The sequence below is a fragment of the Myotis myotis genome, unplaced genomic scaffold (genome assembly GCF_014108235.1).
Source record: "Myotis myotis isolate mMyoMyo1 unplaced genomic scaffold, mMyoMyo1.p scaffold_m19_p_1, whole genome shotgun sequence".
Taxonomy (NCBI): domain Eukaryota; kingdom Metazoa; phylum Chordata; class Mammalia; order Chiroptera; family Vespertilionidae; genus Myotis; species Myotis myotis.
Window position 1 is genome coordinate 118,581,792 of NW_023416313.1, and position 26,522 is coordinate 118,608,313.

The 26,522-nt window shown below is 47.8% G+C and overlaps 1 protein-coding gene across 7 annotated transcripts in view; it reads left to right on the top strand.

Annotated features, from left to right (window-relative positions):
- LINGO1 (leucine rich repeat and Ig domain containing 1) overlaps positions 1-22,163 on the top strand; it is a 287,919-nt gene extending 265,756 nt beyond the window's left edge. For 6 of the 7 annotated variants that reach the window (XM_036349720.1, XM_036349711.1, XM_036349739.1 and 3 more), the window contains one exon: positions 19,422-22,163. In XM_036349720.1, coding sequence (XP_036205613.1) covers positions 19,422-21,278 — 1,857 coding nt within the window. In that variant the 3' untranslated portion in view covers positions 21,279-22,163. Of the gene's footprint in view, positions 1-1,932; positions 2,005-19,421 lie in introns of those variants that run through there. The other variant, XM_036349756.1, reaches the window with a different exon arrangement.
- Positions 22,164-26,522: the final 4,359 nt, after the last annotated feature.

Consider the following 26,522-nt stretch of genomic DNA (forward strand, 5'->3'; position numbering starts at 1 on the left):
ACTTTGTTGGGCAAGTTACTTCATCTCTCTGGGCTTCAGTTTCCTTATCGATAAAATGAGGATAACAGCAGTGCTTACCTCTAGGGTCATCATGAGGATTAAGTATGTTTATATATGTGAGGCATTTAGAGCAATACCTGGCACACAGTAAGCGCTCAAGAAATGCTGGCTACTCATAGTTTCTATCAGTGAGGTGCTCTCAGTCTTACTGTTGCAAGTGCTACAGAGATTTGATTTTATAGCTAGAAAATAAAGCCACAGAGGTGGAATGCCTTGCTTCAAGTCTCTGCTAACAAGCATGGGGCCCAGGCTAGAATGCCTTCCTCCTGGCCCCTGCTCTGGGGCTCTGTTCACTGTTTTGGGTGTGGCCTGCTAATTAACTAACCAGTGTATTTAGTATTAATAATAACAATACAATGAACACTGTGACCCTACTCTCCACCCTGAATGCTAGAGTTTAATATGTCTTCCTATGTGCTTCTTCTCACCTTATCTATTGGCCTCTTTCTCTAGGCAACTACTACCCTAAATTATCTATTTAGCATTTCCTTGCCTTTTAAAATCATATATTTTGATAGATTGTTCAGTTTTAGTTATTTTTGAACTTTGTAAAAAGAACATGAAACCATACACAGTCCCTTGGAATTTGCTTTTTTATTCAACATCATATTTGTAAGCTTCATCTCTATTGTTGCAAATAATAGTAGATGCTGTTCATTCATTTCCACTGATGCACAGTGGTCTGTCATTTGGACACAACACAGTGTATTTTCTGTTCTTCTGTTAGTAGGTTGTTTTCCTTTTTGCTCTTACAAATAGTGCTGCTGTGAACCCACTTGTCCTGTCTCCTGAAGCACAGAGCTTGAAGTGGAATTATGGGCTAGAGGCATTTGCAGGTACCTTTACTAGAAAACATGCCCAAGTGATTGAATCCTTTATGTGTCCCCAGGAGGAGGTGATGTCCTGTTGCTCTGCACCCTCACGAGCACTCCTATGCTCAGGTGTCTCCATCGTTATTATAAATTGGTAAATATTATGGTCTTGATTTGCATTTCTGGAATTCAAGGTTTCTGGTGTATGGGTTGAGATGAGCAGCAGCCAGTGTGTAACACATGCTCACTAAGTGATCATCCCCTTTGCACCTCAGTTTCCCCAGTTGTAGGGATGCTGTCTGTACAATCCCTGCTTTGAAAGATGGGCAAGAACAGTCAGGGAGGACTCCCTGACGAAGAGGAAATGGAAAAGGGGCAAGGAGAGCCTGAGTCCCTGTGAATTTAGAGTCAAAGGAACCCCAGTGATTCTGTGTTCACCCCAGGATGGACAGGGGTGGTCCTAGCTTAAGAGATAGAGGGAGCCTGCGCTTCATTATTGCAATAATGCCCAGGACCCTGAAAATCTGGTCTCTACACCCTGGCACAATGTGGGGCTTCACATTAATGAGTATTCAATAAGAGTTTGGTGACTTGGGAAACAAACAGAATAGAACGAATGTATATTTCTTCTTCCTTCATTCCCACCTCCTTGGGGAGTCCTCCCTGATTGTTCTTACCATTGAGTGACTGAGGGGTGGTTGAGCAAGCTGGCTCCTGGGCATGTTCAAGGCCCTCCATGAGGCCCTCTGCCTACTCACAGGGGCTGAGAAGCCCAGTGCTGGCAAGGTAATTTGGAGTGCCTCCCTCTGCCAGCCTGGTGCCTTTCCCTGCCTGGACAGGGGCCCCTGGATCTGATTAGAGAGGAGCAATGGGGCTGGTAGAATAATTATGCCTATTTCATGTGAAACCCAAATTGATTGCCACCAAGGTAATATTACCAGGGCATTGTTCTTCATCTCCAACCACTTATTACATGTCATTAGTGTGTGTGTTTTTGTTTTTTCCCATTTCAGGGAGTTAATCTCTCTGCCATCTCCTCTGCTTCCCTCTGCAGAGAACCTGCTGGAAACTACAGGAAAGAGTGGGGCCTGGCAAGCAGCCTTCCCCTGCCTGGCCCAGCACAGGGCTACAGGTACACTTGAGGGGCTGGCCATCTCAAATCCCTTTACCTTGATGCAAGATGAGGGTATCTCAGAGCTAAGAAGGGCTGCTGCGGTATGGATCCCAGCAGAACAGTCTTTCTTCAGTGTCTCTGATCCTTGGACCTCTCACGACAGGCTGCTCACTCACTATTTACCAAGACATCTTGAGCCATCTGATCTGCCATTTGATTCCTCACACCAAGCTTAATGGGCCTCCTCTGTGCCTCTGCTCATGGGTCTTGGCTCTGTCCTTTTGGCCTGCATTGGACTCTGCATCCTCTTGGGGCACTCCTTAGCGATCTGCAGATGTGCCAATGCCCTCCCCGCAATCTGGGTTTCTCAGGAACGGGTAGCTGGGTGATGGCATTAATTGTACCTGAGCAGAACACAGCACCCATATGTGTACTGAGCTCAGTATACCATGTTGGAAAAATGGGCTTAGGCAAGGGGTTGGCCAAGATTCAGTTGAACAGAAAGGGCTTTGAACAGGCAGGGCCAGAAGAAGGACATGAGTTTTTCTTTATAGTTAGCCTGTCTGTGTTATAAATAACTCACTGGATCTTGGTTTGTGATCTATTGGGGGGTTGTTTTTTAAATCTTTTTCCCTTTTTGAGGCAGAAATAATTCAACTCTCCACCTGTTCCTGAGCAAGACCCACCATGTTACCCTGGCATGACATTGGGGAGAAAAGGTGGCTATAGTCAGAGGGTGGAGGTTTTTCCAAGGCCCCATCCCTGAGATGCTGTGGGACATTGGACAGATCCCTGGTGCTTGTGGTCCTCCATTTCCTCATCTGTGTGATGATGGTCTTCATTTCCTCACCTGTGTATGAGTTATCATGCCTCTGAGTCAGAAAAGCCCAGTGACCTTGGGCAGGTGAGCTAACGTCTTAGAACCCGTTTTCTTATCAGTAAAATGGGTTTAATGGTACCTACCTCACAGGGTATGTGGTGAGGGTTGGTGGAGTCACTGTACAAAGCACTAAGTATATATGTTCGATATAAATGCCTCTTCCCTCCCCTCTCCGTGAACTCTCTGCCCCCAGCCTGTGAGGGCAGTGTGAAGCCTGCCACTCCCTCTTCTGAATGAGGATGAGGATTTTAGGGCCCAAAATATAAGGCTACTTGCTAATGATCATGCAGCTCAGCAGGCCCTTGAACCTGAATCTGGAAGAGGCAGTATGCAAGAGTGGTCAGGACATCCTTGGGTCTAACTGCCTCGAGCCTAATCCCAGCTCTGCCAATTATCACTGCGATTTGGGGCAAGTTGTATTACCTGTGTCTCAGTTTTCTAATCTGTAAAATGGCGATAGTATACCAACCTAATAGGATTAAACATGTTCATGTTTGAGTTCATATCATGCTATCTGTGTGACCTTAAGCAAGTTACAGAACTATTTTGTGCTTCTGATTTTTTCCATCTGCAAAGTGGGGATAATAACCGGACCTACCTCGATGGGTTGTGCTGGATTAAGTGAATTTTTATATGTAAAGTACTTAGAATGATGTCTGGCACACCAGGGCTTTCCAATCATCATCTTTACTATATTTATTAGGTGTCTGGCCTTCAAATCTCACACTAATTCCACCACTCCCCTCAGCCACCCCCTCTCCTGAGCTCCCCCTACTTTGTGCTGGGTCTCTGAGGCTATGACCTCCCTTCTCTCCCAAGTTCAAGGTCTGTGGCCCTTCCAGGTGGACTTGACAGTTCCAGGACTCCAAAACCTGAGCTGTTTCCAGGTGAAGGAACCCTGAAGGCCGGTCTAGCTTGGAGAGGGCCCCAGAGATCCCAGGAAGGTATAAGGCAGGGGTCCTCAAACTACGGCCTTTGGGCCACATGCAAATACAAATATTGTATTTGTTCCCGTTTTGTTTTTTTACTTCAAAATAAGATATGTGCAGTGTGCATAGGAATTTGTTCATAGTTTGTTTTGTTTTTTTTAAACTATAGTCTGGCCCTCCAATGGTCTGAGGGACAGTGAACTGGCCCCCTGTTTAAAAAATTTGAGGTTACTTTAAGCAATAAAAAAAAAAAAGTTTGAGGACCCCTGGTGTAAGGGGATGAGTGGATGATTGAAGATGGGGCAGGCATTTCTGCCAGGCACCTCCCAAAGGGTCACTGACCTGGGCAGGGGATGGTACTAGAGGCCTTCAGGGGCACTTTCCTGCCCCTTTAGAGCCTGGGTTGGTATTTCAGACCTGGAGGGAGATAAGAAAGGACATAAATGGGTGCAGGACTTGGGTTTTCCTTGCCTACCCCTCCTCAATTCTGGGACAGCTCCAATCCAAGTAGGAGTGCCATTCACTCAGGTGGGTTCCACAGACAGCAAGGAAGCTTCCCAGAACCAATGGCCCCTCCTATCTTCCCCCTACCAGCTCCCAGCTTCCTGACTGTTCTCTCACCTGAGAACCACCCTGGGAAGGGGTAGGCAGGGTCCAGAGAGATCCAGAACTTATTCAAGATTACACAGCAGGGCAGGGATGCACTGGCTGGAGCCAAGGCTTGGGACTTGTAATCCTAGTGACCTCCTCTAGACTTTGCCCCATTCCTGCTTCTCCCCATGAAGCCGACCATTCCTGGAGGGCAGAGCCTATATATAAAAGCCTTTAAACATTAAGATACTTTGACAATTAAAATTCATAATTTATCTTGCAAATGGCCTGGGGCCATGGCTTGGACAGAAGGTTGGTACCTCCTGAGATGGACTGTGCTCTGGTGGGATGGGGCAGGCAGGGGCATTCCTTCCTCAACTACAGGGGACCAGGTGATGCCCAGGGCCAAACAGAAGCAGCTGCAGCAGCCAGGGGGGTCTGATGGCCTAGCCAGCACCCTCCAGCCCAGCCCCAGCTAGGAGGCCACATGAGCACCTTTGGGACTTTCCAAGTACACCTAAGAGATGGGGCTGGTGACTCTGGGCCTGGGAGGGTGGGGAATATCAGGAGGAGGGACAGCAGGCACACACATACTGGCCACACTCACACACACCTGGCGGGGAGGAGGGCAGCAACTCTGCCAGAACCTAGAGCAAGAGGAAAATAAAGAATTATATATGACAAAGGACATGATCTCAATTCTCTTTCAGATTAATGGTTCTCTCCTTGTGGAGCAGCTGGAGGAGTAAGAGAAGGGAGAGAGAGGGATGGCAAAGGCAGGCAAACCAAGAGACAACTGAGACTGCCAACCAGCTGCCTTTCTCCTGGAGCCCAGCCTGGGTGCTGACGCCTCCTTTCAGGGTCCCCTGTGCACAGTTCCCCTCCCCAGGACTGAGCTCCCCCAACTAGCATCTCACACCTTGACTATTATAAGCCATTCACACCTCAGCAGGGGTTAGCTGTAGAAAGCCAGAATGGAGTATCCTGGCCTTCTCAGGATTTGGGGTGGAAGGGATCTAGTAGGAATCTCTGACTATTCTCACATGGCCCGGTTCAGTCAGTTCACGCTACACACCTTTGTTCTCACTGTTCCCTCTGTCAAAATGCTCTCTTGCTACCCCTTACTTGGCCTGTGGAAATGTGTTTGTAGTTCAGTGTGAGCTCACGTGACACCTCCTTCATGAAGCCTCTGTAAAGAGCCGCAGCTGGGGTCAGAGCTGCTCTGGGAACTGTCTCAGCAGTTGTTTGATGGACTATAAAGATGGCCTAGGAGTGCTGAGCTGTGTAAGCCCCAGCCCTGCCCAGGGGAACATAAAATGGGGGAGCTGCTGAAGCTCCAACTAAAGGAGGAACGGGGAGAGGTAAATACACCAGCAATTCTTTGCAGAGGGGAGGTGCAGGCAACATCTTCCTAGGGTCTTGAGAAGAGCTGCATGGGGGAAGAGACCCTGAGCTGGATCCTGAAGGCCAGGTGGACAGTCGGTCTCCAGGCATGGGCATGACCACTACAGTGGGAGAAAGGCCCATTGAGGTCTTTTCAGACTGACCTCACCCCACCCTACCTCCACCCCACTCCCAGCATCATGGCCATGGCTGCCTATGAGTGGGTACTCTCTACTAACATGCTTTATCATTTCATGAAATGGATTCAGCTGGTTTGTGCTGTGGTGCTGAAGGCAAAGGGACTTCAGACAGGCAGGGACTTGGGGACAGTCAAGTCACCAGGATTCTGACTCCATTCTTTTTTTTTTTTTTTTTTATGTCTCTATTCAAAATTTTATGTAAACAACATGGGAGGTAATAATCAAGAATGCTGCCACTGGCTTAATTTACAACAAAACATATAAAACTAAGAGCTTTAACATGTCTTTGTAATGACAATTTTTTTTCTTTTTTTTTATTGCTTAAAGTATTACAAAGGGTATTACATATGTGTCCATTTTATCCCCCCGCCCTAGACAGTCCCCTAGCCTCCCCTATCCCCCAATGTCTTATGTCCACTGGTTATGCTTATATGCATGCATACAAGTCCTTTAGTTGATCTCTTACCCCTCTACCTCCTGCCCCCCAACCCTCCCCGGCCTTCCCGCTGCAGTTTGACAATCTGTTTGAGGCAGCTCTGCCTCTGTATCTATTATTGTTCAAAAGTTTATAATGGTCTCTATTATCCATGAATGAGTGAGATCATGTGGTATTTTTCCTTCATTGACTGGCTTATTTCACTTAGCATAATGTTCTTCAGTTCCATCCATGACGTTGCAAATGGTAAGAGTTCCTTCCTTTTTAGAGCAGCATAGTATTCCATCCTGTAGATGTACCACAGTTTTCTAATCCATTCATCTACTGATGGGCACTTAGGCTGTTTCCAGATCTTAGCTATGGTGAATTGTGCTGCTATGAACATGGGGGTGCATATATCCCTTCTGATTGGTGTTTCTGGTTTCTTGGGATATATTCCTAGAAGTGGGATCACAGGGTCAAATGGGAGTTCCATTTTCAGTTTTTTAAGGAAACTCCATACTGTCTTCCATAGTGGCTGCACCAGTCTGCATTCCCACCAGCAGTGCACAAGTGTTCCTTTTTCTCCACATCCTCTCCAGCACTTATCGTTTGTTGATTTGTTGATGATAGCCAGTCTGACAGGTGTGAGATGGTACCTCATTGTTGTTTTGATTTGCATCTCTCGGATGATTAGTGACTTTGAGCATGTTTTCATATGTCTCTTGGCTTTCTGAATGTCCTCTTTTGAAAGGTGTCTGTTTAGGTCCTTTGCCCATTTTTTTATTGGATTGTTTATCTTCCTTTTGTTAAGTTGTATGAGTTCCCTATAAATTTTGGAGATTAGGCCCTTATCAGATATGACATTGGCAAATATGTTTTCCCACACAGTGGGTTTTCTCGTTGTTTTGTTGATGGTTTCTTTTGCTGTGCAGAAGCTTTTTATTTTGATGTAGTCCCATTTGTTCATTTTCTCTTTAGTTTCAAGTGCCCTAGGAGCTGTATCAGTGAAGAAATTGCTTGGGCATATGTCTGAGATTTTGTTGCCTTTGGATTCTTCTAGAATTTTTATGGTTTCCTGTCGTACGTTTAAGTCCTTTATCCATTTTGAGTTTATTTTTGTGTATGGTGTAAGTTGGTGGTCTAGTTTCATTTTATTGCATATATCTGTCCAATTTTCCCAACACCATTTATTGAAGAGACTATCTTGGCTCCATTGTATGTTCTTGCCTCCTTTGTCAAATATTAATTGAGCATATTGGTTCGGGCCGATTTCTGGGCTCTCTATTCTATTCCATTGATCTATATGCCTATTCTTGTGCCAGTACCAGGCAGTTTTGAGAACAGTGGCTTTGTAATACAACTTGATATCTGGTATTGAGATCCCACCTACTTTGGTCTTTTTCAGGATTGCTGCAGCTATTCGGGGTCTTTTTTTATTCCAGATGAATTTTTGGAGAGTTCGTTCTAGATCTCTGAAGTATGCCGTTGGTATTTTAATGGGAAGTGCGTCGAATTTATAGATTGCTTTGGGTAGTATGGACATTTTAATGATGTTGATTCTACCAATCCATGAACACGGTATGTTCTTCCATCTGTTTATGTCTTCCTCTATATCTTTTTTCAACGTCCTGTAGTTTTCTGAGTAGAGGTCTTTTACCTCTTTAGTTAAGTTTATTCCTAGGTAGCTTAATTTTTTTGGTGCGATGGTAAACGGGATTGTTTTTATAATCTCTCTTTCTGAAAGTTCACTATTGGTGTATAGAAATGCCTCGGATTTCTTGGGGTTAATTTTGTATCCTGCTACATTGCCAAATTCATGTATTAAGTCCAGTAGCTTTTTGATGGAGTCTCTAGGGTTTTGTATGTATAATATCATGTCGTCTGCAAATAAGGACAGTTTTACTTCCTCTTTTCCAATTTGGATGCCTTTTATTTCTTCTTCTTGCCGAATTGCAATGGCTAACACTTCCAGTACTATGTTGAACAGGAGTGGTGAGAGGGGGCATCCCTGTCTTGTTCCTGTTCTTAGGGGAAATGGTGTTAGTTTTTGTCCATTGAGTATGATGTTGGCTGTGGGCCTGTCATATATGGCTTTTATTATGTTGAGGTATGATCCTTCTACTCCCACCTTGCTGAGAGCTTTTATCAAAAATGGGTGTTTAATTTTGTCAAATGCTTTTTCTGCATCAATTGATATGACCATGTGGTTTTTTTCTTTCAATTTGTTTATGTGATGTATCACGTTTATTGATTTGTGGATATTGTACCATCCTTGCATCCCTGGGATAAATCCTACTTGGTCATGGTGTATGATCTTTCTGATGTACTGCTGGATCCGATTTGCTAAGATTTTGTTGAGGATTTTGGCATCTATGTTCATGAGGGATATTGGCCTGTAATTCTCTTTCATTGTGTTGTCTTTACCTGGTTTTGGTATTAGGGTGATGCTGGCTTCATAGAATGAGCTTGGAAGTGTTCCTTCCTCTTGAATTTTTTGTAGTAGTCTGAGGAGGATAGGTTTTAGTTCTTCCTTGAATGTTTGGTAAAACTCCCCTGTGAAGCCGTCTGGTCCTGGGCTTTTGTTTGCTGGAAGCTTTTTGATGACTGCTTCAATTTCTTCCATAGTTATTGGCCTGTTGGGATTTTTAGATTCTTCCTGATTGAGTTTTGGAATGTTGTATTTTTCTAGGAATATGTCCATTTCCTCCAGGTTGTCTAGTTTGTTGGAGTAGAGCTGTCCATAGTATTTTTTAACAATCATTTGTATTTCTGTGGGGTCTGTTGTTATTTCGCCTCTATCGTTTCTGATTTTGTTTATTTGGGTCCTCTCTCTTTGCTTCTTGGTGAGTCTGGCTAGAGGTTTGTCAATCTTGTTTATCCTTTCAAAGAACCAGCTCTTGGTTTCATTGATTTTCTGTATTGTTTTTTTGGTCTCTATGTCATTTATTTCTGCTCTAATCTTTATTATCTCCTTCCTTCTGCTCACTCTGGGGTTTTCTTGTTGCTCTCTTTCTAATTCTTTGAGTTGTAGAGTTAGATGATTTACTACCATTTTTTCTTGTTTTTTGAGATAGGCCTGTAGAGCTATAAACTTCCCTCTCAGGACTGCTTTCATTGTGTCCCATAGGTTTTGGATTGTTGTGTTTTCATTGTCATTAGTTTCCAGGATGTTTCGAATTTCTTCTTTGATTTCATTGGTAACCCAATCAATATTTAATAGCATGCTATTCAGCTTCCAGGTGTTTGAGTATTTTGGGTTGTTTTTATTGTAGTTTATTTCTAATATTATGCCATCGTGGTCTGCGAAGACGCTTTTTATGATTTCAATTTTCTTGAATTTGGGGATACTTTGCTTGTGACCCAATACATGGTCTATTTTTGAATATGTCCCATGAGCACTTGAGAAGAACGTATATTCCCTGGCTTTGGGGTGAAGTGTTCTGAAGATGTCTATTAAGTCCATCTGATCTAGTGAGTCATTTAGGATTGCTGTATCTTTGCTGATTATTTGTCTATAGGACTTATCCAGTGCTGTTAGTGGTGTATTAAAGTCCCCTACTATGATTGTATTGTTGTCGATCTCTCCTTTGATATCTTCCAGGAGTTTTTTTATGAATTTGGGTGCTCCTGCATTGGGTGCATATATGTTTATCAGGGTTATATCTTCTTGTTGTATTGATCCCTTTAGTATTATGAAGTGGCCTTCCTTATCTCTTGTTATGGCCTTCACTTTGAGGTCTATTTTGTCCGATATAAGTATTGCTACCCCAGCTTTCTTTTCCTTTCCATTTGCCTGAAAGATATTTTTCCATCCTTTCACTTTCAGTCTGTGTGAGTCCCTTCTAGTGAGGTGGGTTTCTTGTAGACAGCAGATGTATGGGTCATGTTTTTTTATCCATTCAGCCACTCGATGTCTTTTGTTTGGAGCATTTAGTCCGTTTACGTTTAAAGTTATTATTGAAAGGTACTTGTTTGTAGCCATTTCTGTTTTTGTGTGGCTGTTTTCTTTCTGAGCTTTTTATTTCTTATTTTTATACCAGTCCCTTTAGCATTCCTTGCATTGCTGGCTTGGTGGTGATAAACTCCCTTAGCCTTTTTTTGTCTGTGAAGCTTCTTATTTCCCCTTCAAGTTTGAATGATAGCCTTGCTGGATAGAGTATTCTTGGATTCAGTCCTTTGCTTTGCATCACTTTGTAAATTTCCGTCCATTCTTTTCTGGCCTGATGTGTTTCTGTTGAGAAATCATTTGACAATCTAATGGGAGATCCCTTGTATGTAACTTTCCGTCTCTCTCTTGCAGCCTGTAAGATTCTCTCTTTGTCATGAACATTTGCCATGGTAATTATGATGTGTCTTGGTGTGGGTCTTTTCGGGTTCACCTTGTTTGGGACTCTCTGTGGTTGTGTGACTTTTTTCTTCCCCACCTCAGGGAAGTTTTCTGATATTATTTCTTCTAATAGGTTTTCTAATCCTTGTTCATCCTTCTGTTGATCTGGTACCCCTATTATTCGTATGTTGTTTCGTTTCATGTTGTCCCAAAGCTCCCTTAGGCTCTCCTCCTGTCTTTTCATTTTTTTCTCCAATTGCAGTACAATTTGGGTGTGTTTTGCGTCCTTGTCTTCTAATTCACTAATTCGGTCCTCCGCTTCACCCAGTCTACTGTTGATACTTTCAACGGAGTTTTTCATTGCAGCTATATCACTCTTCATTTCTTCTTGGGTCTTACTTAAGTTGTTGATTTTTTCATCTGTTTCTTCTAGCTTCTTCCATATGTTATCGATTTTTTCATCTGTTTCGTCTTGCTTCTTGCAGAGGTTGTCGATTTTTTCCTCCATCCGGTTTATGCACTCTAGGACCCTTATTCTGAATTCTTTATCTGTCATGTTGCATGCCTCTGTATTACTTAGCTGCTTTTCAGGAGAGTCCTCCTTCTCTTTCCTTTGGGGGTTTCTTTGTCTACCCATGTTTGATCTCACTGACATATCTAGACGTTGAGTCGTTCAGTGGCTGCTCCCTTGGTGGCAGTGACTCCTTGGTCTGTGGTTGCTCTTCGGGCGGTTGCGGTAGCAGCTGCTCTTCAGTTGGCAGCAGCTCCTCTGGTGGGTGCTGTTCACAGCTGTGGTGGTTCTTCTGGCTGGTGGGGCGAGGTTTCACGTACAGCTGCTGTTCCTCAACAGAGGGTGTGGTGCTCAGGAGGTTGCTGTTGCTTGGATCTGCTGCGTTGATTTAAAGGCACAAAATACAACACAACAAGGCACCACGTACCAGGCACTATACACAAATATATTCACGATATTAATAACCCCAAATAAAGGTGACCACCTGAATTAAGAGAATTAGGGGATAAGGAAGAAGGAAGAGAAAAAGATAAAAGAGAAAAAAGAAAAGTAGGGACCAAAAAAAGGAGTGCAAAAATGAAATTGGGAAAAAGGAGGGGGGGGAATAAAAGCGAGATAAGAAAAGAAAAGAAAAAAAAAGAGCGAAAAGAGAGAATGAAGTTGAAGAGGGGAAGAGACTTTTTTATATGAGGAGAATACTCCTATAGAACAGCCATTAATCCTAACAAATTCCAGCAACAGCTCCCTGGAGATGAATGCAAACTAGAAACAACCAATAATATAACGATGAAAATAGAATGGAGAACACTAATCCCAAAATAAAATAAAGAGAAAATAAAATGGCACTTTAAAAAAAAAATGGTAAAATGGTATCAGTAATAATACTGGTTAAAAATAAGAAGGTAGTAATTAAAAGGGTAAAATCAGGTGATGGAAAAAAGAAGAGAAAAAAAAAGAAGAAAAGAAAAAAAATAAATAAAAAAATAAAAAAATTAAAAAAATAAAAAATAAATTGGTTTCTTAGTTAAAAGGTGAAAAAAGAAAAAAAAAAAAAATTGCAGTAGTGAAGGTCCTTCGGTTCTTCTATTCTTCAGTGTGGCTCGCCTTAGACCTGCCAGGTATTCAGGAGGGTGTTGAGTTTCCCTGCGATACACTGTTCCTCTGTGTTGTAAACCACAGTCCTTATTTTAAAGCAAGCCGCATTTGTTTCCCAGACTGCCTTATTTTGTGTTTAGCAAAGAGTCAGTTTGTGGGTCAGCCTCTGGGTGGCAGTGCTCTGGGGTTGGCCTCTGAGGCTATAGGGCCTCTCTGTCCAGTGGGAGTTCACTGCCCAGAGCTGGCTGCGTAATAGTTACCAGTGCTGTGTTGTTGCTGGGATTGAAAATCCCTCTATAGGCCAGACCCTGTTAACTCCCAGGGACTGATCAGGTTATTTTAATCCTTGATCTCCTACAGGGTGGAATCTGGGTGTGGCTGTGCTCCTTGCCTGGGGGCTGGGGGAAGGTGTCTCACTCTCCGGAGAGAATGGCTGCCCTAGACCTGGGCTCAGGGGTGTCTCAGCACTCAATTCGTTGCCACCTCTCCCGGCCCCCCTTCTCTCCTCAGACTCTCCCCAGATTCCACTCCTCCGCACCCTCTTCCTCTCTTCATCACAGGTGAGTGTCTGTATCCGAAATGTCCCATGAACAGGATTCAGTGATAACAAACACACAAACGCCGGCCGCGGAAACGGGGAAGGCTTGGTTTCTGTAAGCTTCTTCTCTTACCGGGACTGCATGGTCTGGTCAGCTCTTCAGGCTGCCCCCTTTAGGCTCAGTCCTCCGTGATCACAGAACCCAGCTCGCAATTCTCCCGGCGGCGCCAGGAATCCCGCGGTTCTCCTTTCCCCCGTCAGGGGCTGTGCCTGTCCCAAGGGACGCGGCTGTCTGCCACGCAGTCTCCCTCTGACTCTCTGGGCTCAGAGGTCTGGGAACCTTTCCTGCCCAAATCCCTGGTTTTTTTACCTTTCCAGGGGAGTTCTGCTCTTCCCGGCTGCAAACCGTCTCACCAGCTGAGCAATTTCGCCAATTCGGGGTGGATGTTACTAGTTTCAGCTGCTCACTCCATTTGCTCCGGGACACGACCTGGGATGCGTCTGCCTATACCGCCGCCATCTTCCGTCTCCTGACTCCATTCTTTGGTGACCCATCATGAGTCCTTTCACCTTTCTGAGTAATAAATCCTGCTTTGTGGGGTGGTAGTGAAGACAGGTCAGGATGTGTTAACAGGCTAGGCCTTGGATAGGCAACATGAGCAGGAGCTCAGAAAATGGTAGTAGAGTCTGCAGGGCAAGCTCTCACTCTGTCTTTCCCCTACTCCTGCCCCACACCAGCTACCCATCTTTCTCCTCTGCTTTCTCTGCCTCTCTCTTACTCTCCCTTTCTCACCTGTTTGCCCACTGTGTGTCTTTCTGTTTCCATCACCTTCTCCTGATTTCCTGGTAATTTCTTGGTGGCAGAGCTGGGCAGGGCCCTTTTAGAAGCTTTGAGCTCCCCTTCCAAGGTCTGCCATCCCTCTTCATCAATCTTTACTCCTTCCTGCTGCGGACCCAGTCATAGGAACTTAGGGTGTTGGGTCAAGATGAGATCTTGCATACCTGCCTCATCTTCCAGGCTGATAACTGAGAGGCCCTGGCATCCCCAAAGTTCCAATGATGGAGCAACACCTCCCTGCCAGTGATCTCATGCCTGTGTACACTGGGGATCTCTGTGGTCCCTGAGTAATGCTGAGTGGGAACACCATGAAATATTTATACTGGAAACTTAAAATAACTAAATCTTCAACCTGTGCTGCAGCCGACCCCAAATTAGATGAGGTTCTAGCATAGACAATACTACAGGCATAGGAGAATGATATGGTGGGAAAACACTAAAAAAATTCAGTGTGTTCAACATACCATTTTTGGATAGTTGGGGAGTCAGGGTGCTTACTTGCAGCTACCGAAGGACTAGTGCCTTCCTTTAGCCCTGGGGGCCTTACCCTCATGCTGTCCTAACATGCTTGCCCCATCCAGTCTGGCCTGTGTATCTGAAATAATCTCCACTTCACACCAGACAGCTCTTGGGGCAGGCAACCAGGTCAGGAAGAGCAGAGCTATGCTGCCTTCCTAACTTTGTGGCCTAGACCTAAGGCAAATGAATTCCCTTTTGGAAGCCTCAGTTATTCTCATCTGTAAAGTGGGTAAGAAATAATTCTTTTGAATGGTGGTGTGAGGGTTTCTGAGACAGTGTGTATAAAGCCCCAAACCTGGCCTGTAGCATGTGCTCTGCAAATGTTAGTCCAAGCTGTTTTATAAGAGGAGGTGTATGATTGGCTTGTGTGGGCTGCCAAATGAGGTAAAATCACCCTTGACCTTCCTCAGTGATTCTCCAAGTCCACCCACAAATGATTCCATGCCCCTTTTGTCTCCACCAGTTGCCCTTTCCCACTCTGAACCCCAGAGGAAATAGCCACAATGTGAATGCCCTCAAACAGATCCTTCTAGCCTCAGTGGAACTGCAATTGAAGGCCTGAGCCCCCACTTGTTTTAATCCCCCAACAATACTTAGGATATTGACTTTCCAGTTGGAGAAAGTACATTTTCTATTGTGGGCTTTCTCAGGGACCCTGGAATCCAGTCTCTCACTGCACAGTGGGGGAAATAGGCCAGAGAGGACAGGCAATGCCCCTAGTCACACAGGGGAGTGGTTGGCATGGGGAGCAGCTGAGCTGGGCCATATCTGCCCTAGGATATGAATGAGGGTGTGATGGTGGCAGCATAGGTCTCTTGGGGGTGATAGGCAGCTCTCATTCTCTGGGACTGGAAGGACTCAGGCTGCTGTGGGGTCTGAGCATTGTGCCCCAGCATGACTCCTCTGCCTGCCTATCTGTATGCTTTCAATGTTTATTTCCTTTGTATTTATTGGTCCAATTTTTAAACTCTTGCCCTTGTGGGAAGCCCTTCAGGGGGCAAGGATCCAAAATAAAACATTGATTAAAGTGGTAAAACACTTTGCCTTGGGAATTGCAGGAATAACCTGCAGGATTAATGGTGCCAGTTTTGGTGGCCCCTCAGACATGACCCTGCCAGCATCCCTAGGTGACAGGGACCTTATGGGCATGCTGTGCTCCTGCTGTATCAGCTTAGGCAAGCACCTTAGCCTCTTCAGGCCTCAGTTTCTCCACCTTTCAGGATAGCCACATGCCAAAGATAAGGGGTGAGGCAATCCAGAGAATGTGTCCTTCTGGAGCTTTCCTGGTCCTGTGGAGCATGGACCATTGCTCTGTGGGTCTAACTGCCAGGCCTGAGGGTGGCAGCCACACAGGGCAATGTTGACCAGCTTTCTATCAGCATATTTGAATTCCCCAGATTTCTCATTGCTCAGCTGCCTGCTCCAGAGTCAGCCCCATCAGAGGAACTTCAACCCTTATAAAACTCAGGTACACATACCTCCATTTCAAGAACATTCGCTGGGGTCTGAGGTGGCTGCACCACACCGCTGATCCTTAGACACCACAACCTCTCGCAGGTGAGATACACCCATGACTGTTTGACCCAGAATTAATGATATGGAATTGATGAAAGGCCTTGTGCTGAGGCTTCGGAGCATAGGTCCCTCTTTGCTCACATCACCAGGAAGCTCTCACCTTTAGTTATTATTCAGGATTTTGTGGCATTCTTTCCTAACTGGCTTGCCTTCTTTAGTTTTATCTTTTTATCATATCATTGCATAAATGTTCTGTCAATTGGCTCAAATCATTTTTAGAATGATGTGTACTATACATCAGTTACATAATACCACTACTAATAAATGTAAGGTGCTTCATTGTTGTAGGCAAGAGATGATTTCTGACTGAGTAGGTCAAGGAGGAGATGAGGTGGAAGGTCACAAAGGCTGCTGGGGCAGAAGGCTGGGAGAGTTCTCCAAACAAAGATGGCTTCAAGGCAGGGATGTAAGAACAAGGCTGAAATACTAGGGTGGCTTCATTGGGCAGAGTGGTGGGAAAGGAGGTAGGTGGGTAAGTTGAGGCAAGGTGGTAGAGTCTTCAAATACCAGATTCTTGCCTGTGTGAGAGGCTTACCAACATCTCAGGTGACCTGTGCCCTTGCTAACCCCCTCTTATTCCTCAGCCACCTCTCTAGCCCCTCCATCCCACCCACCAACCCAGCCCCTAGTGCTAAAAGTTCTTTTTACCTCTCCAGGTCCCCAGCCTCACACCATCGCTGGCCTCAGCTGTCAGCCCAATTATTGATCACCTGTCAGGATATTTCCTTTTCCAGTGGGTCATTGGAGCATGTTTGACTATGGAAAATGGCCAGGTGGAGGTGGGGTGGGGAAGGACAAACCACAGAAGAGTCTAGAGCAATGGTTCTCAACCTGTGGGTCGTGACCCCTTTGGGGGTCGAATGACCCTTTCACAGGGGTCGCCTAAGACCATCGGAAAACACATATATAACTACATATTGTTTTTGTGATTAATCACTATGCTTTAATTATGTTCAGTTTGTAACAATGAAAATACATCCTGCATATCAGATATTTACATTACAATTCATAACAGTAGCAACATTATAGTTATGAAGTAGCAACGAAAATAATTCTATGGTTGGGGGTCATCACAACATGAGGAACTGTATTAAAGGGTCACGGCATTAGGAAGGTTGAGAACCACTGGTCTAGAGAGAGAATGAGAGGAGCTAAGGGGAAGAAGGTGGACAAAGCCCTTGAGGATAACAAAATCTTGCAATTCCATAACATGTCAGTGACAACCAGAGCCCTTTCTGGTTAATCAGTCATTTAGTCCATCTACAACCAGGAAGCAGCTGTCAGTCCTGGAGATGACTGTAGCATTGGAAAGTGTGTGGCTCTATTGGAGTTTGACAGACCAGGGTTCCGATCTGAAATCCTCCCCCCTGTACAGGCTGGGTATCCTTGGGCAGCTACAAGCTCCCCTCTCCCCATCCCAAGCCCCAGTTGCCTTAAGGGTTGAAGTGTGGATGAAAAGAACTGTGGCCTTGAAAGTGGAAGTTATGCACAGATGTGGGGAGAAGCTGGAAGAGGTGGAGAGGGCCTGAGCTGGGGCAGAGAGGTGGGCCCTCCCAGCCTGGGCTTCCCTTTTCTGTAGTGAGTTCCCCCTTCAGGCCATGATGTGGAGGAGAGGGGATATGGACAGGCAGCAGAGCTCCAAGGTGCCAGGCTGGGGTGGGAGGGCTTCAGCTTGGTTCCCAGAGGCCTTCTTGTCCACCCCCTAGAGTTTAGAGAAGCCCAGATTAGCCCTCCCAGTCCCCTTCTTGCCTTGCTGGGCCAGTTTTTCATGTGGTAGAACAGAGGAGGGAAGGAGGAGATGGGGAGAGCATCTGGGTACAAGTGTGAGCAAGAGCCTTTGTACACAGGCTGGAAGGCAGTAATGGAGGGCTAGCTTTACATACCCCCTTGCTCACTCTACCTGCAGCTGGTGCTCAAGGTGGGCCCTGGCACTATCACCCTTGTCACCACCACCTAAGTCCTGCATGTCCCCAGGGCCCAGCTATGATAAGCCTCATGTCCTCAGAGCTGCAGTGTGGACTGGCCCCTCCAGGGTCTGACTGCCTCCCTCAGACTAGCAGCAGCACAAAACTTGGCACTAGGATGAAGGTGATTGGAATCCTAAGAGACAGAGTGGTGGAGGCTGTAGGGGTCTTTGGAAGGGAGCATACTTCCTACTTGGGATCAGAAACAGCTTCTCAGAGAAGTGGACATGAAATTAGGCCCAGAAGGTGAGGTTTTAAACAGGCAGGGGGATGGCATTCCAGGAGGACAGAACTGCAGGAGCCAAAGCCATGAAAACTCATTCCCTGTGTCCTGCACTCCTGAGCACAGATGGGTCACTGTGGGGACCCAGAGGAAGGGGAAGTTGGAGAGACACTATGGGAGGCATGGGCCTGGGTCCTGGCTTTCTGGGTGGGAGTGCCCTCCATTGATCTAGAAACCCCACTGGGGAGCAGCTTCGTGAACACTGACTGGGCTTGCTGATTGCACAGGATTCAGGCTGTGGACTCAGCTGCAGTCCTATGAGAAGGGGGCCATGGTATCTACATCTGGGGCAGCTCAGTCTACAGGTTGTGAGGTGGGTCCCTAACAGCCTCAAAAGCCCTTGCCCACAGGCTGGGGACCAGATATGCTTCTCTGCAGACTGACCTCAGAGGCCTCAGCCTTGAGCCCCTTTGGTCCCAAGGACAACTCAGCAGATCTGGCTTTATCCTGATGAGCACCAGTGAAAGCAGTGGCTCAGGATGCAGGGGGTGGGGGCTGCACAGTGCACACCTAGAGTCACACTACCTCTAAAATGTAAAGGAGGTGGGGGTAGGCTGGGGGGCCAATACCAGGGTCCTCTAAGGTGGCTTTCTCCTTTCCATGAACCCCCTTGATCCCAGAGATGCTGGAAAGGTCCTTCAGGAGGACTCTGGGCAAGGTAAGAGACAAGAAGGAAGCAGCATAGGATGGCAGGAGCCCTCCATCCCCACCCGGCATCTGGACCTCACTGTGGGATCCCAGGCAGGTGTCATATGCCACTCAGCCCCTTGCCTCTGTCTGTGTCAGGGATTTTCTTTTTCTATTTCTTTTTTTTTAATTGTTTTTTGTTGTTGTTAATCTTCACCTGAGGATATTCTTTCCATTGATTTTTAGAGAGTGGAAGGGAGGGGGAAAGAGAGAGAGAAACAGGTGAGAGACACATCGATTGGTTGCCTCCCACATGCCCTCCCACCAGGGTTGAGGATCGAAACTGTAACCCAGGTATATGCCCTTGACCAGGAATTGAACCCACACAGGCTGACACTCTAACCACTGAGTGACACCGGCCAGGGATGTGCCAGGGACATTTTGACAGGGTAGAGGGCACATGGAGGGCTGAGGGTGGGTTATAACCAAATGTTATACTTTAACTCAGTGGTTCTCAACCTTCTGGCCCTTTAAATACAGTTCCTCATGTTGTGACCCAACCATAAAATTATTTTCGTTGCTACTTCATAACTGTAATGTTGCTACTGTTATGAATCGTAATGTAAATATCTGATATGCAGGATGGTCTTAGGCGACCCCTGTGAAAGGGTCATTCGACCGCCAAAGGGGTCGCAACCCACAGGCTGAGAACCACTGCTAACTGCTCCTTCTGTCCTGTGTTTGTTCCTGGCTGTAGGTAAGCAAGAGGATGCTGTCAGGGGGTGAGAAGAGCATGCCCAGCCCCCTCCTGGCCTGCTGGCAGCCCATCCTCCTGCTGGTGCTGGGCTCGGTCCTGTCAGGCTCAGCCACAGGCTGCCCACCCCGCTGCGAGTGCTCTGCCCAGGATCGAGCGGTGCTCTGCCACCGCAAGCGCTTTGTGGCCGTGCCCGAGGGCATCCCCACTGAGACTCGCCTGCTGGACCTGGGCAAGAACCGCATCAAAACGCTCAACCAGGATGAGTTTGCCAGCTTCCCACACCTGGAGGCACTGGAGCTCAATGAGAACATTGTGAGCACTGTGGAGCCTGGCGCCTTCAACAACCTCTTCAGCCTCCGAACGCTGGGGCTCCGCAGCAACCGTCTGAAGCTCATCCCCCTGGGTGTCTTCACTGGCCTCAGTAACCTGACCAAGCTGGACATCAGCGAGAACAAGATCGTCATCCTGCTGGACTACATGTTCCAGGACCTGTACAACCTAAAGTCGCTGGAGGTTGGTGACAACGACCTTGTCTACATATCCCATCGAGCCTTCAGTGGCCTCAACAGCCTGGAGCAGCTGACACTGGAAAAATGCAACCTGACCTCCATCCCCACTGAGGCACTGTCCCACCTACACGGTCTCATCATCTTGAGGCTCCGGCACCTCAACATCAATGCCATCCGGGACTATTCCTTCAAGAGGTTGTACCGGCTCAAGGTCTTGGAGATCTCCCACTGGCCGTATCTGGACACCATGACACCCAACTGCCTCTATGGTCTCAATCTGACATCCCTATCCATCACGCACTGCAATCTGACTGCTGTGCCCTACCTGGCTGTGCGCCACCTGGTCTATCTCCGCTTCCTCAACCTCTCCTACAACCCCATCAGCACCATTGAGGGCTCCATGTTACATGAGCTGCTACGGCTGCAGGAGATCCAGCTGGTAGGTGGGCAGCTGGCTATTGTGGAGCCCTATGCCTTTCGCGGCCTCAACTACCTGCGTGTGCTCAATGTCTCTGGCAACCAGCTGACCACACTGGAGGAGTCTGCCTTCCACTCAGTGGGCAACCTGGAGACGCTCATCCTGGACTCCAACCCACTGGCCTGCGACTGCCGGCTTCTGTGGGTATTCCGGCGCCGCTGGCGGCTCAACTTCAACCGACAGCAGCCGATGTGTGCCACGCCTGAGTTTGTCCAGGGCAAGGAGTTCAAGGACTTCCCCGATGTGCTCCTTCCCAACTACTTCACTTGCCGCCGTGCCCGCATCCGGGACCGCAAGGCCCAACAGGTATTTGTGGATGAGGGCCACACGGTGCAGTTTGTGTGCCGGGCCGATGGAGACCCGCCTCCCGCCATCCTCTGGCTATCACCCCGCAAGCACTTGATCTCTGCCAAGAGCAATGGGCGGCTCACAGTCTTCCCTGATGGCACACTGGAGGTACGCTATGCCCAGGTACAGGACAATGGCACGTACCTGTGCATTGCAGCCAACGCAGGCGGCAACGACTCCATGCCCGCCCACTTGCATGTACGCAGCTACTCACCTGATTGGCCCCATCAGCCCAACAAGACCTTCGCCTTCATCTCCAACCAGCCAGGTGAGGGAGAGGCCAATAGCACCCGAGCCACCGTGCCTTTCCCCTTCGACATCAAGACCCTCATTATTGCCACCACCATGGGTTTCATCTCCTTCCTGGGCGTTGTACTTTTCTGCCTGGTGCTTCTGTTCCTCTGGAGCCGGGGCAAGGGCAACACAAAACACAACATCGAGATTGAGTACGTGCCACGCAAGTCAGACGCGGGCATCAGCTCCACCGATGCACCCCGAAAGTTCAACATGAAGATGATATGAGCATGGGTCGGGATTCCCTCCCTGGTCCTGTGCCACCCATCCCTGCCCCCTCTCCTGTGTTCAACTGCCCCACTGGCCCTCACCACCTCCCTTCTTTCTACCAGGACCTCAGAAGTTGGGCCTGGGGAACCCGCAGCACATATGGACAGACTGAAGTCAGAAGCTGATGAACATGCAGCAGTCAATAATTCAATTTAAAAAGTTACAAACTTCCTCTGTAACTTGGGTTTCAATAATTATGGATTTTTATGAAAACTTGAAATAATAAAAAGAGAAAAAAACTATTTCCTATAGTTAGTTGGAATGCAAACTTTTGACATCCTGATTGCTTCAGGGCCCTCTTTCAACTCAGTTTCTTGTTTTTCTTCTCCTCTTCCTCCTTTTTCTTCTCTTCCCCTATGGGGAGGGATCACTCAGGAAAACAGGAAAGGAGGTTCCAGCCCCATCTGCCCACCCTGCCAGGTCAACCTGAAGGAACAGGCAGAGTGGAGGGCATGAGCCTACTTCCCAGCTGGCTGTTTGCTGGGAGCAGGTGGTGGGGACAGGGCTGCCAGACAGGAGCAGGGCTGTCTGACCTCTGTTCCCCAGCGTCAGGTGTGGCTGATACTGTGGACAAGGGCTGGGGTCCTCCTGGAGGACAGCACAGTCAGCCAAGAGAGCCGGGGGCTGGAGGCAGGGGCGAGGCCTAACTTCTGGTCCCAGCTGTGCCACTTACTTGCCCTGTGGCCAAAAACAGGTGACTGTCCCTCTCTGGGCCTCAGTATCTACATCTAGACAGATGGAAGAGGTACTCCCTGTCCTGCCTACCTCACAGGGCTGTTGTGAGGAATCGATGAACTGTATGTGAAACATTTTGTAACCTGTAAAGTGCTGTGCACACACATGGGTGATTGTTCTCATTATGGTCATTATTATCTCAAGGTGGGGGATGGGCCTTCTGAAGGCGTCTCCATGGGATCAGGTTGGGGGCGGGCTGTGGGAGGGCTTGCTCATGGCTAGGGACTTCCAGAAACTCCTGCCAGGACAGTTGCCAAAAATATCAACTGGATGGACTAGGCTTTAGACCCACAGGGATATCCTGAGGTTCATGAGCATCATGGCTTTGGGGTCTCCCAGGAAGAATACCTCTTTTGCTTCGGCTTAGGCCTATCGAGGGATTGGGAACATCAGCTCTCACTATAAGCATTTATAGAATGCCTGCTGTATGTAGAGTGCCCAGTCTTTGGGGCTGTAGGAGGCAGTTCTGGGGCTCACTTTTGGATGGCCCAGACCCAGATCACCACCCCAGCTTTGTCCCATCTTCCACCAGGCCATACTCTGAGACTACCCTGGGCTGTGAAGTGTTCTGGATTGGGATCAATTTGTACATGAGCTGACCAGGAAGGTCAGATGTGGCCTCATCCACTCATACCAAACCTAGAACCTTCAAACTCAACCCTGAAAAGGGATGCCCTTGATGACAGAAGTGCAAAGAGACACACAGGTCACCTTGTCATGTGATTATACATTTCTGAGGTTTGAGGTCAGGTCTGAGTGACTTCCTGTTCTAATAATTGAGGGAATATAGGTACATTTGTTGATTGTTGGAGTGCCTTGCATTCAGGAAGCCTTTGACCAATGGTGGTGATGATGATTGCTGGTACAGATGCAAAGACAGAACCAGAGAAGCTAGGAGCTTATCCAGTTAAACAGCTACTAAGTGACAGGACCAGAGGCTGGGAGTACCAGATCCCAAGAGATGTAGACTTCTAAGGCTGGCTCGGGACTTCTCAGAACCAGGCCTGGGGAACCCCACCTGGCAGGAGACCACTTTGGGAAGCACAGGGACAAGGAGAGGATTCCTTGAGCATGGGGGTGGTTTGTATGTAAAGAAGCTAGTGGTATGCAAGATTCAAGAACCTGACAGGCCTGTCCACCTCTAGAGACTAGAACACAGTCTTTCCATTGCCTAGCACTAGATACCCTGGTCAGCACTATCTTCCCACAAGAGGCAGCCTGGTTTGTTCCTTAGCCCTCTGGGATGCCTGGGTCCCTGGGGCTTCACAGTGTTCTGCTAAGAACAGGTGATTTATGGGGCCAAATCATTTCTGCCTGCTGAGAAAACTGGACCCCTGGGGATACTCTGGAACCAAGAATTGTGAGGTTGTTTTCAGATGGGGAGAGTCAGTTAGGGGGACATAAGTGCTCAGGGTCAGTCTGGCTGGGTTGGCCCAAGCAAAGGAGCCTGGGGACTGGGCAGAACCTGGACTAGGTGGTCTGGATTTCAGTACTGTCCTTTCCTAGCAGAAGGTAATGAACTCAACTGTTAAAAGCCCTGCCAGATATATAGATATATTTAGGGGGCAAGAGCCTGGAAAGTCAGGCTGGAGAGGCTACTTTTTTGCCTGACACTATTTTGCCTGACGGCCTTTGAAGGGGAAAGAGGAGGAGCAGATACCATCCAACCCCTGCCCCCTGCCCTGGCACACACACAGCTAAGGAGTGAACCCAGAGGTGATGGGAAAGGAAAGGCAAAGCCTTCCTGGGAGACCCATATTCCACATAGTCTAGTGGTCCCTGTCAGCCTCAGACCCAGTGGGTTTGTGCAGTTAGCATGTCCTGCCACCTCAAGCTCTTTAGGGAGCTAATGCTCAGCTCACCTTTCAGCATGGGTCTAAGTTATTGGGGGAAAGGCAAGATATTGAATCCTGAGAGTTCAGCCTGGTTTCCAGGAGACCAACACCAGAGGCAGCCTCTAGGTCCATCTATACTAATAAAAGAGTAATATGCTAATTAGAATGAAAGACCTTCTGGAGACCTTCCGGACATCCTTCTGGACAAAGCTGGAGGCTTGGCCAGCCTGCAAACCACCCCCAAATGTCCCTCAGTCCCTCACCCGGGCCAGCCATGCCCCCCAGCAGGGACCCTCACCCCGATGGGGGTATGGCCAGCCTGCAAACTGCCCTCAGCCCTTGCCCAGGCCAACCACGCCCCCCAGTGGGGACCCCCACCCTGATGGGAGTGTGACCAGCTTGCAAACTGTCCTCAGCCCCTCACCCAGACTGGAACCACCCCCAGTGGGGACCCCCACCCCGATGGGGGCATGGCAGCCTGAAAACCACCCCAGGCTGGCCCCTCCCCCCAAGAGGACCCTCACCCTGATCTGGGGCAGACCAGGCAGCCTCCACCTGTGCACCAGGCCTGTATCTATACTAACAAAAGTGTAATATGCTAATTAGACTGGATGTCCTCCCAGACAAAGCCATGGTGGCGGGGCCAAGGCAGAGGCAGGGGCAGGGGAGAGCAGTTAGGGGGATCAGGCTGGCAGGGGAGAGCAGTTAGGGGGACCAGGCTGATAGTCAGATGAGCAGTTAGGAGCCAGCAGTCCCAGATTGTGAGAGGGATGTCCGACTGCCAGTTTAGGCCTGAACAGTCGGACATCCCCCGAGGGGTCCTGTATTAGAGAGGGTGCAGGCCGGGCTGAGGGACACCCCCCCCTCCCATGCATGAATTTCATGCACCAGGCCTCTAGTTTTTCCATGAACAGCTTGCCTTCAAAGAAAAGGTAATAAGGCTGGGATCCTACATTGGACAGGCAAGTAGACCCAGCTAAGGATGGCACCCAGCAAAGTGAGTATTAAAGGGAGCAGCAAGCACCAGCATGCCCCCAGTTTTATCTCCTCAAAAGCAAGACTCTTGAGACTCAGAGAAGGGAAATATCCTGCCTAGTGCCACACAGCAGAGTAGTGAATAGGGCATGGTCTTTGGAGTCAGGCAGAACTTGGTTCAAATCCCAACTCAGTGTGGCACCTGTTTGGTGTGCAATAATGACCATTGCTATCAGCATGCCATTACTATGGACAAGCAAGGAACTGGCAAGGACTGTATGGGGGACACAGTAGATGATCCTAAAGAGCTGGAATGGGGTTGGGGTAGAAACCAAACCAGGTCATGCCCTCTGTTTTGCCACTAAAGGCCTTGAGGCTGAGGGGAAGATGGGAGCTGACTAGGCCATCACTCCTGTCTGCCCAGGACAGAAAGATGGTCATACCCTGGTGCCCTGGAGAACAAAGCCATAACCTGTGTGCGTTTGGAGGGTTGGAGGTCTGGGTAGCAAGGGAAAAAGGGTGAGGAGCAGTGCAGACCCCTCAATGGTATTAGGAGTCCAGGGGAACTTGAGCCTTTTATGGTCAGAAATCAGTGCTCGTGGGTTACAAGGAGCAGGGCAGCACAGACCAGCTACAGTTAAGTGATTTATTGGGGCCCCCATGGAAGCTGGTTCTATGATCTGACTTCCTGATTCCCCAATTTGGTGTCCTCTGATGACATGACAGCTAGCTGAAAGTCACTCCCAGCTCCCATTTCAAAAGCCTAGCTCCAGCCTCCTTCACAGTTGGGCTTGCAAATCTCTGATTTCTTCATTCCTATTCTTCAGAAGGAAAACAAATCTGATTGGCCAGCTGTCAGTCAATGGATATTGGTTGTCTCAAAGGCAGTTGCTCATTCCCTTGTTCAATCAGCTTAGGCCAAGGAGCTAGACCTTATCCAAGCCAACTTCAGGTGAAGATGGGGCAGAAAGAACAAAGAAACTATAACAGTTATCTAGTGCTGCATTACAACCACCCCAAAATTTAGTGGTTTAAAACAACAAAAATCATTTTATTTGTTCTCAGTTTTACAATCTGAGCAGGGCTTGGTAAGGACAGCTCATTTCTGCTCTGCATGGTGTTGATCAGAGAGACTTGACTGGGGCTGAAAGACCCAAAGTGGTTTCTGGCCATGTCTGTCACCTCAGCTGGGGAGGCTGGAAGGGCTGGAGGCCAGCTGGCTTCTCTGTCCACATGGTCTCTCTAGCAGGCTCCCTGGACTTCTCTGTGGTGGCTCAGCACTCCAAGATAGCACAATAGAAGCTGCCATATCTCAAGAAGCCTAGGCCAGGAAGTTGCACAGCTTTACATTCACTACATTCTATTGGTCAAAGCAAGTCATAGTCGCCCCCCTAGATTCAAGAGGAAGAAGACAGACCAGGTCCTAGGGAGAGGAGCTACAAAGTCACATGGGTAAAAGGGCATGCAGGATATGAGGGCCATTATAGCCACCCTCCACAGGGACTCCTATGGTGCCAGGTACTTTTAGGAGCCACTCATTGGTGCACGGGCCTCCATAGTTTACCCAAAAGTAGGGGACATAAAAAGTGACAGTGCTTGGCCTAAGGATGGATCTACAGCTGGCAAGTAAAGAGCCAGGACTTGATCCCAAGTTTGC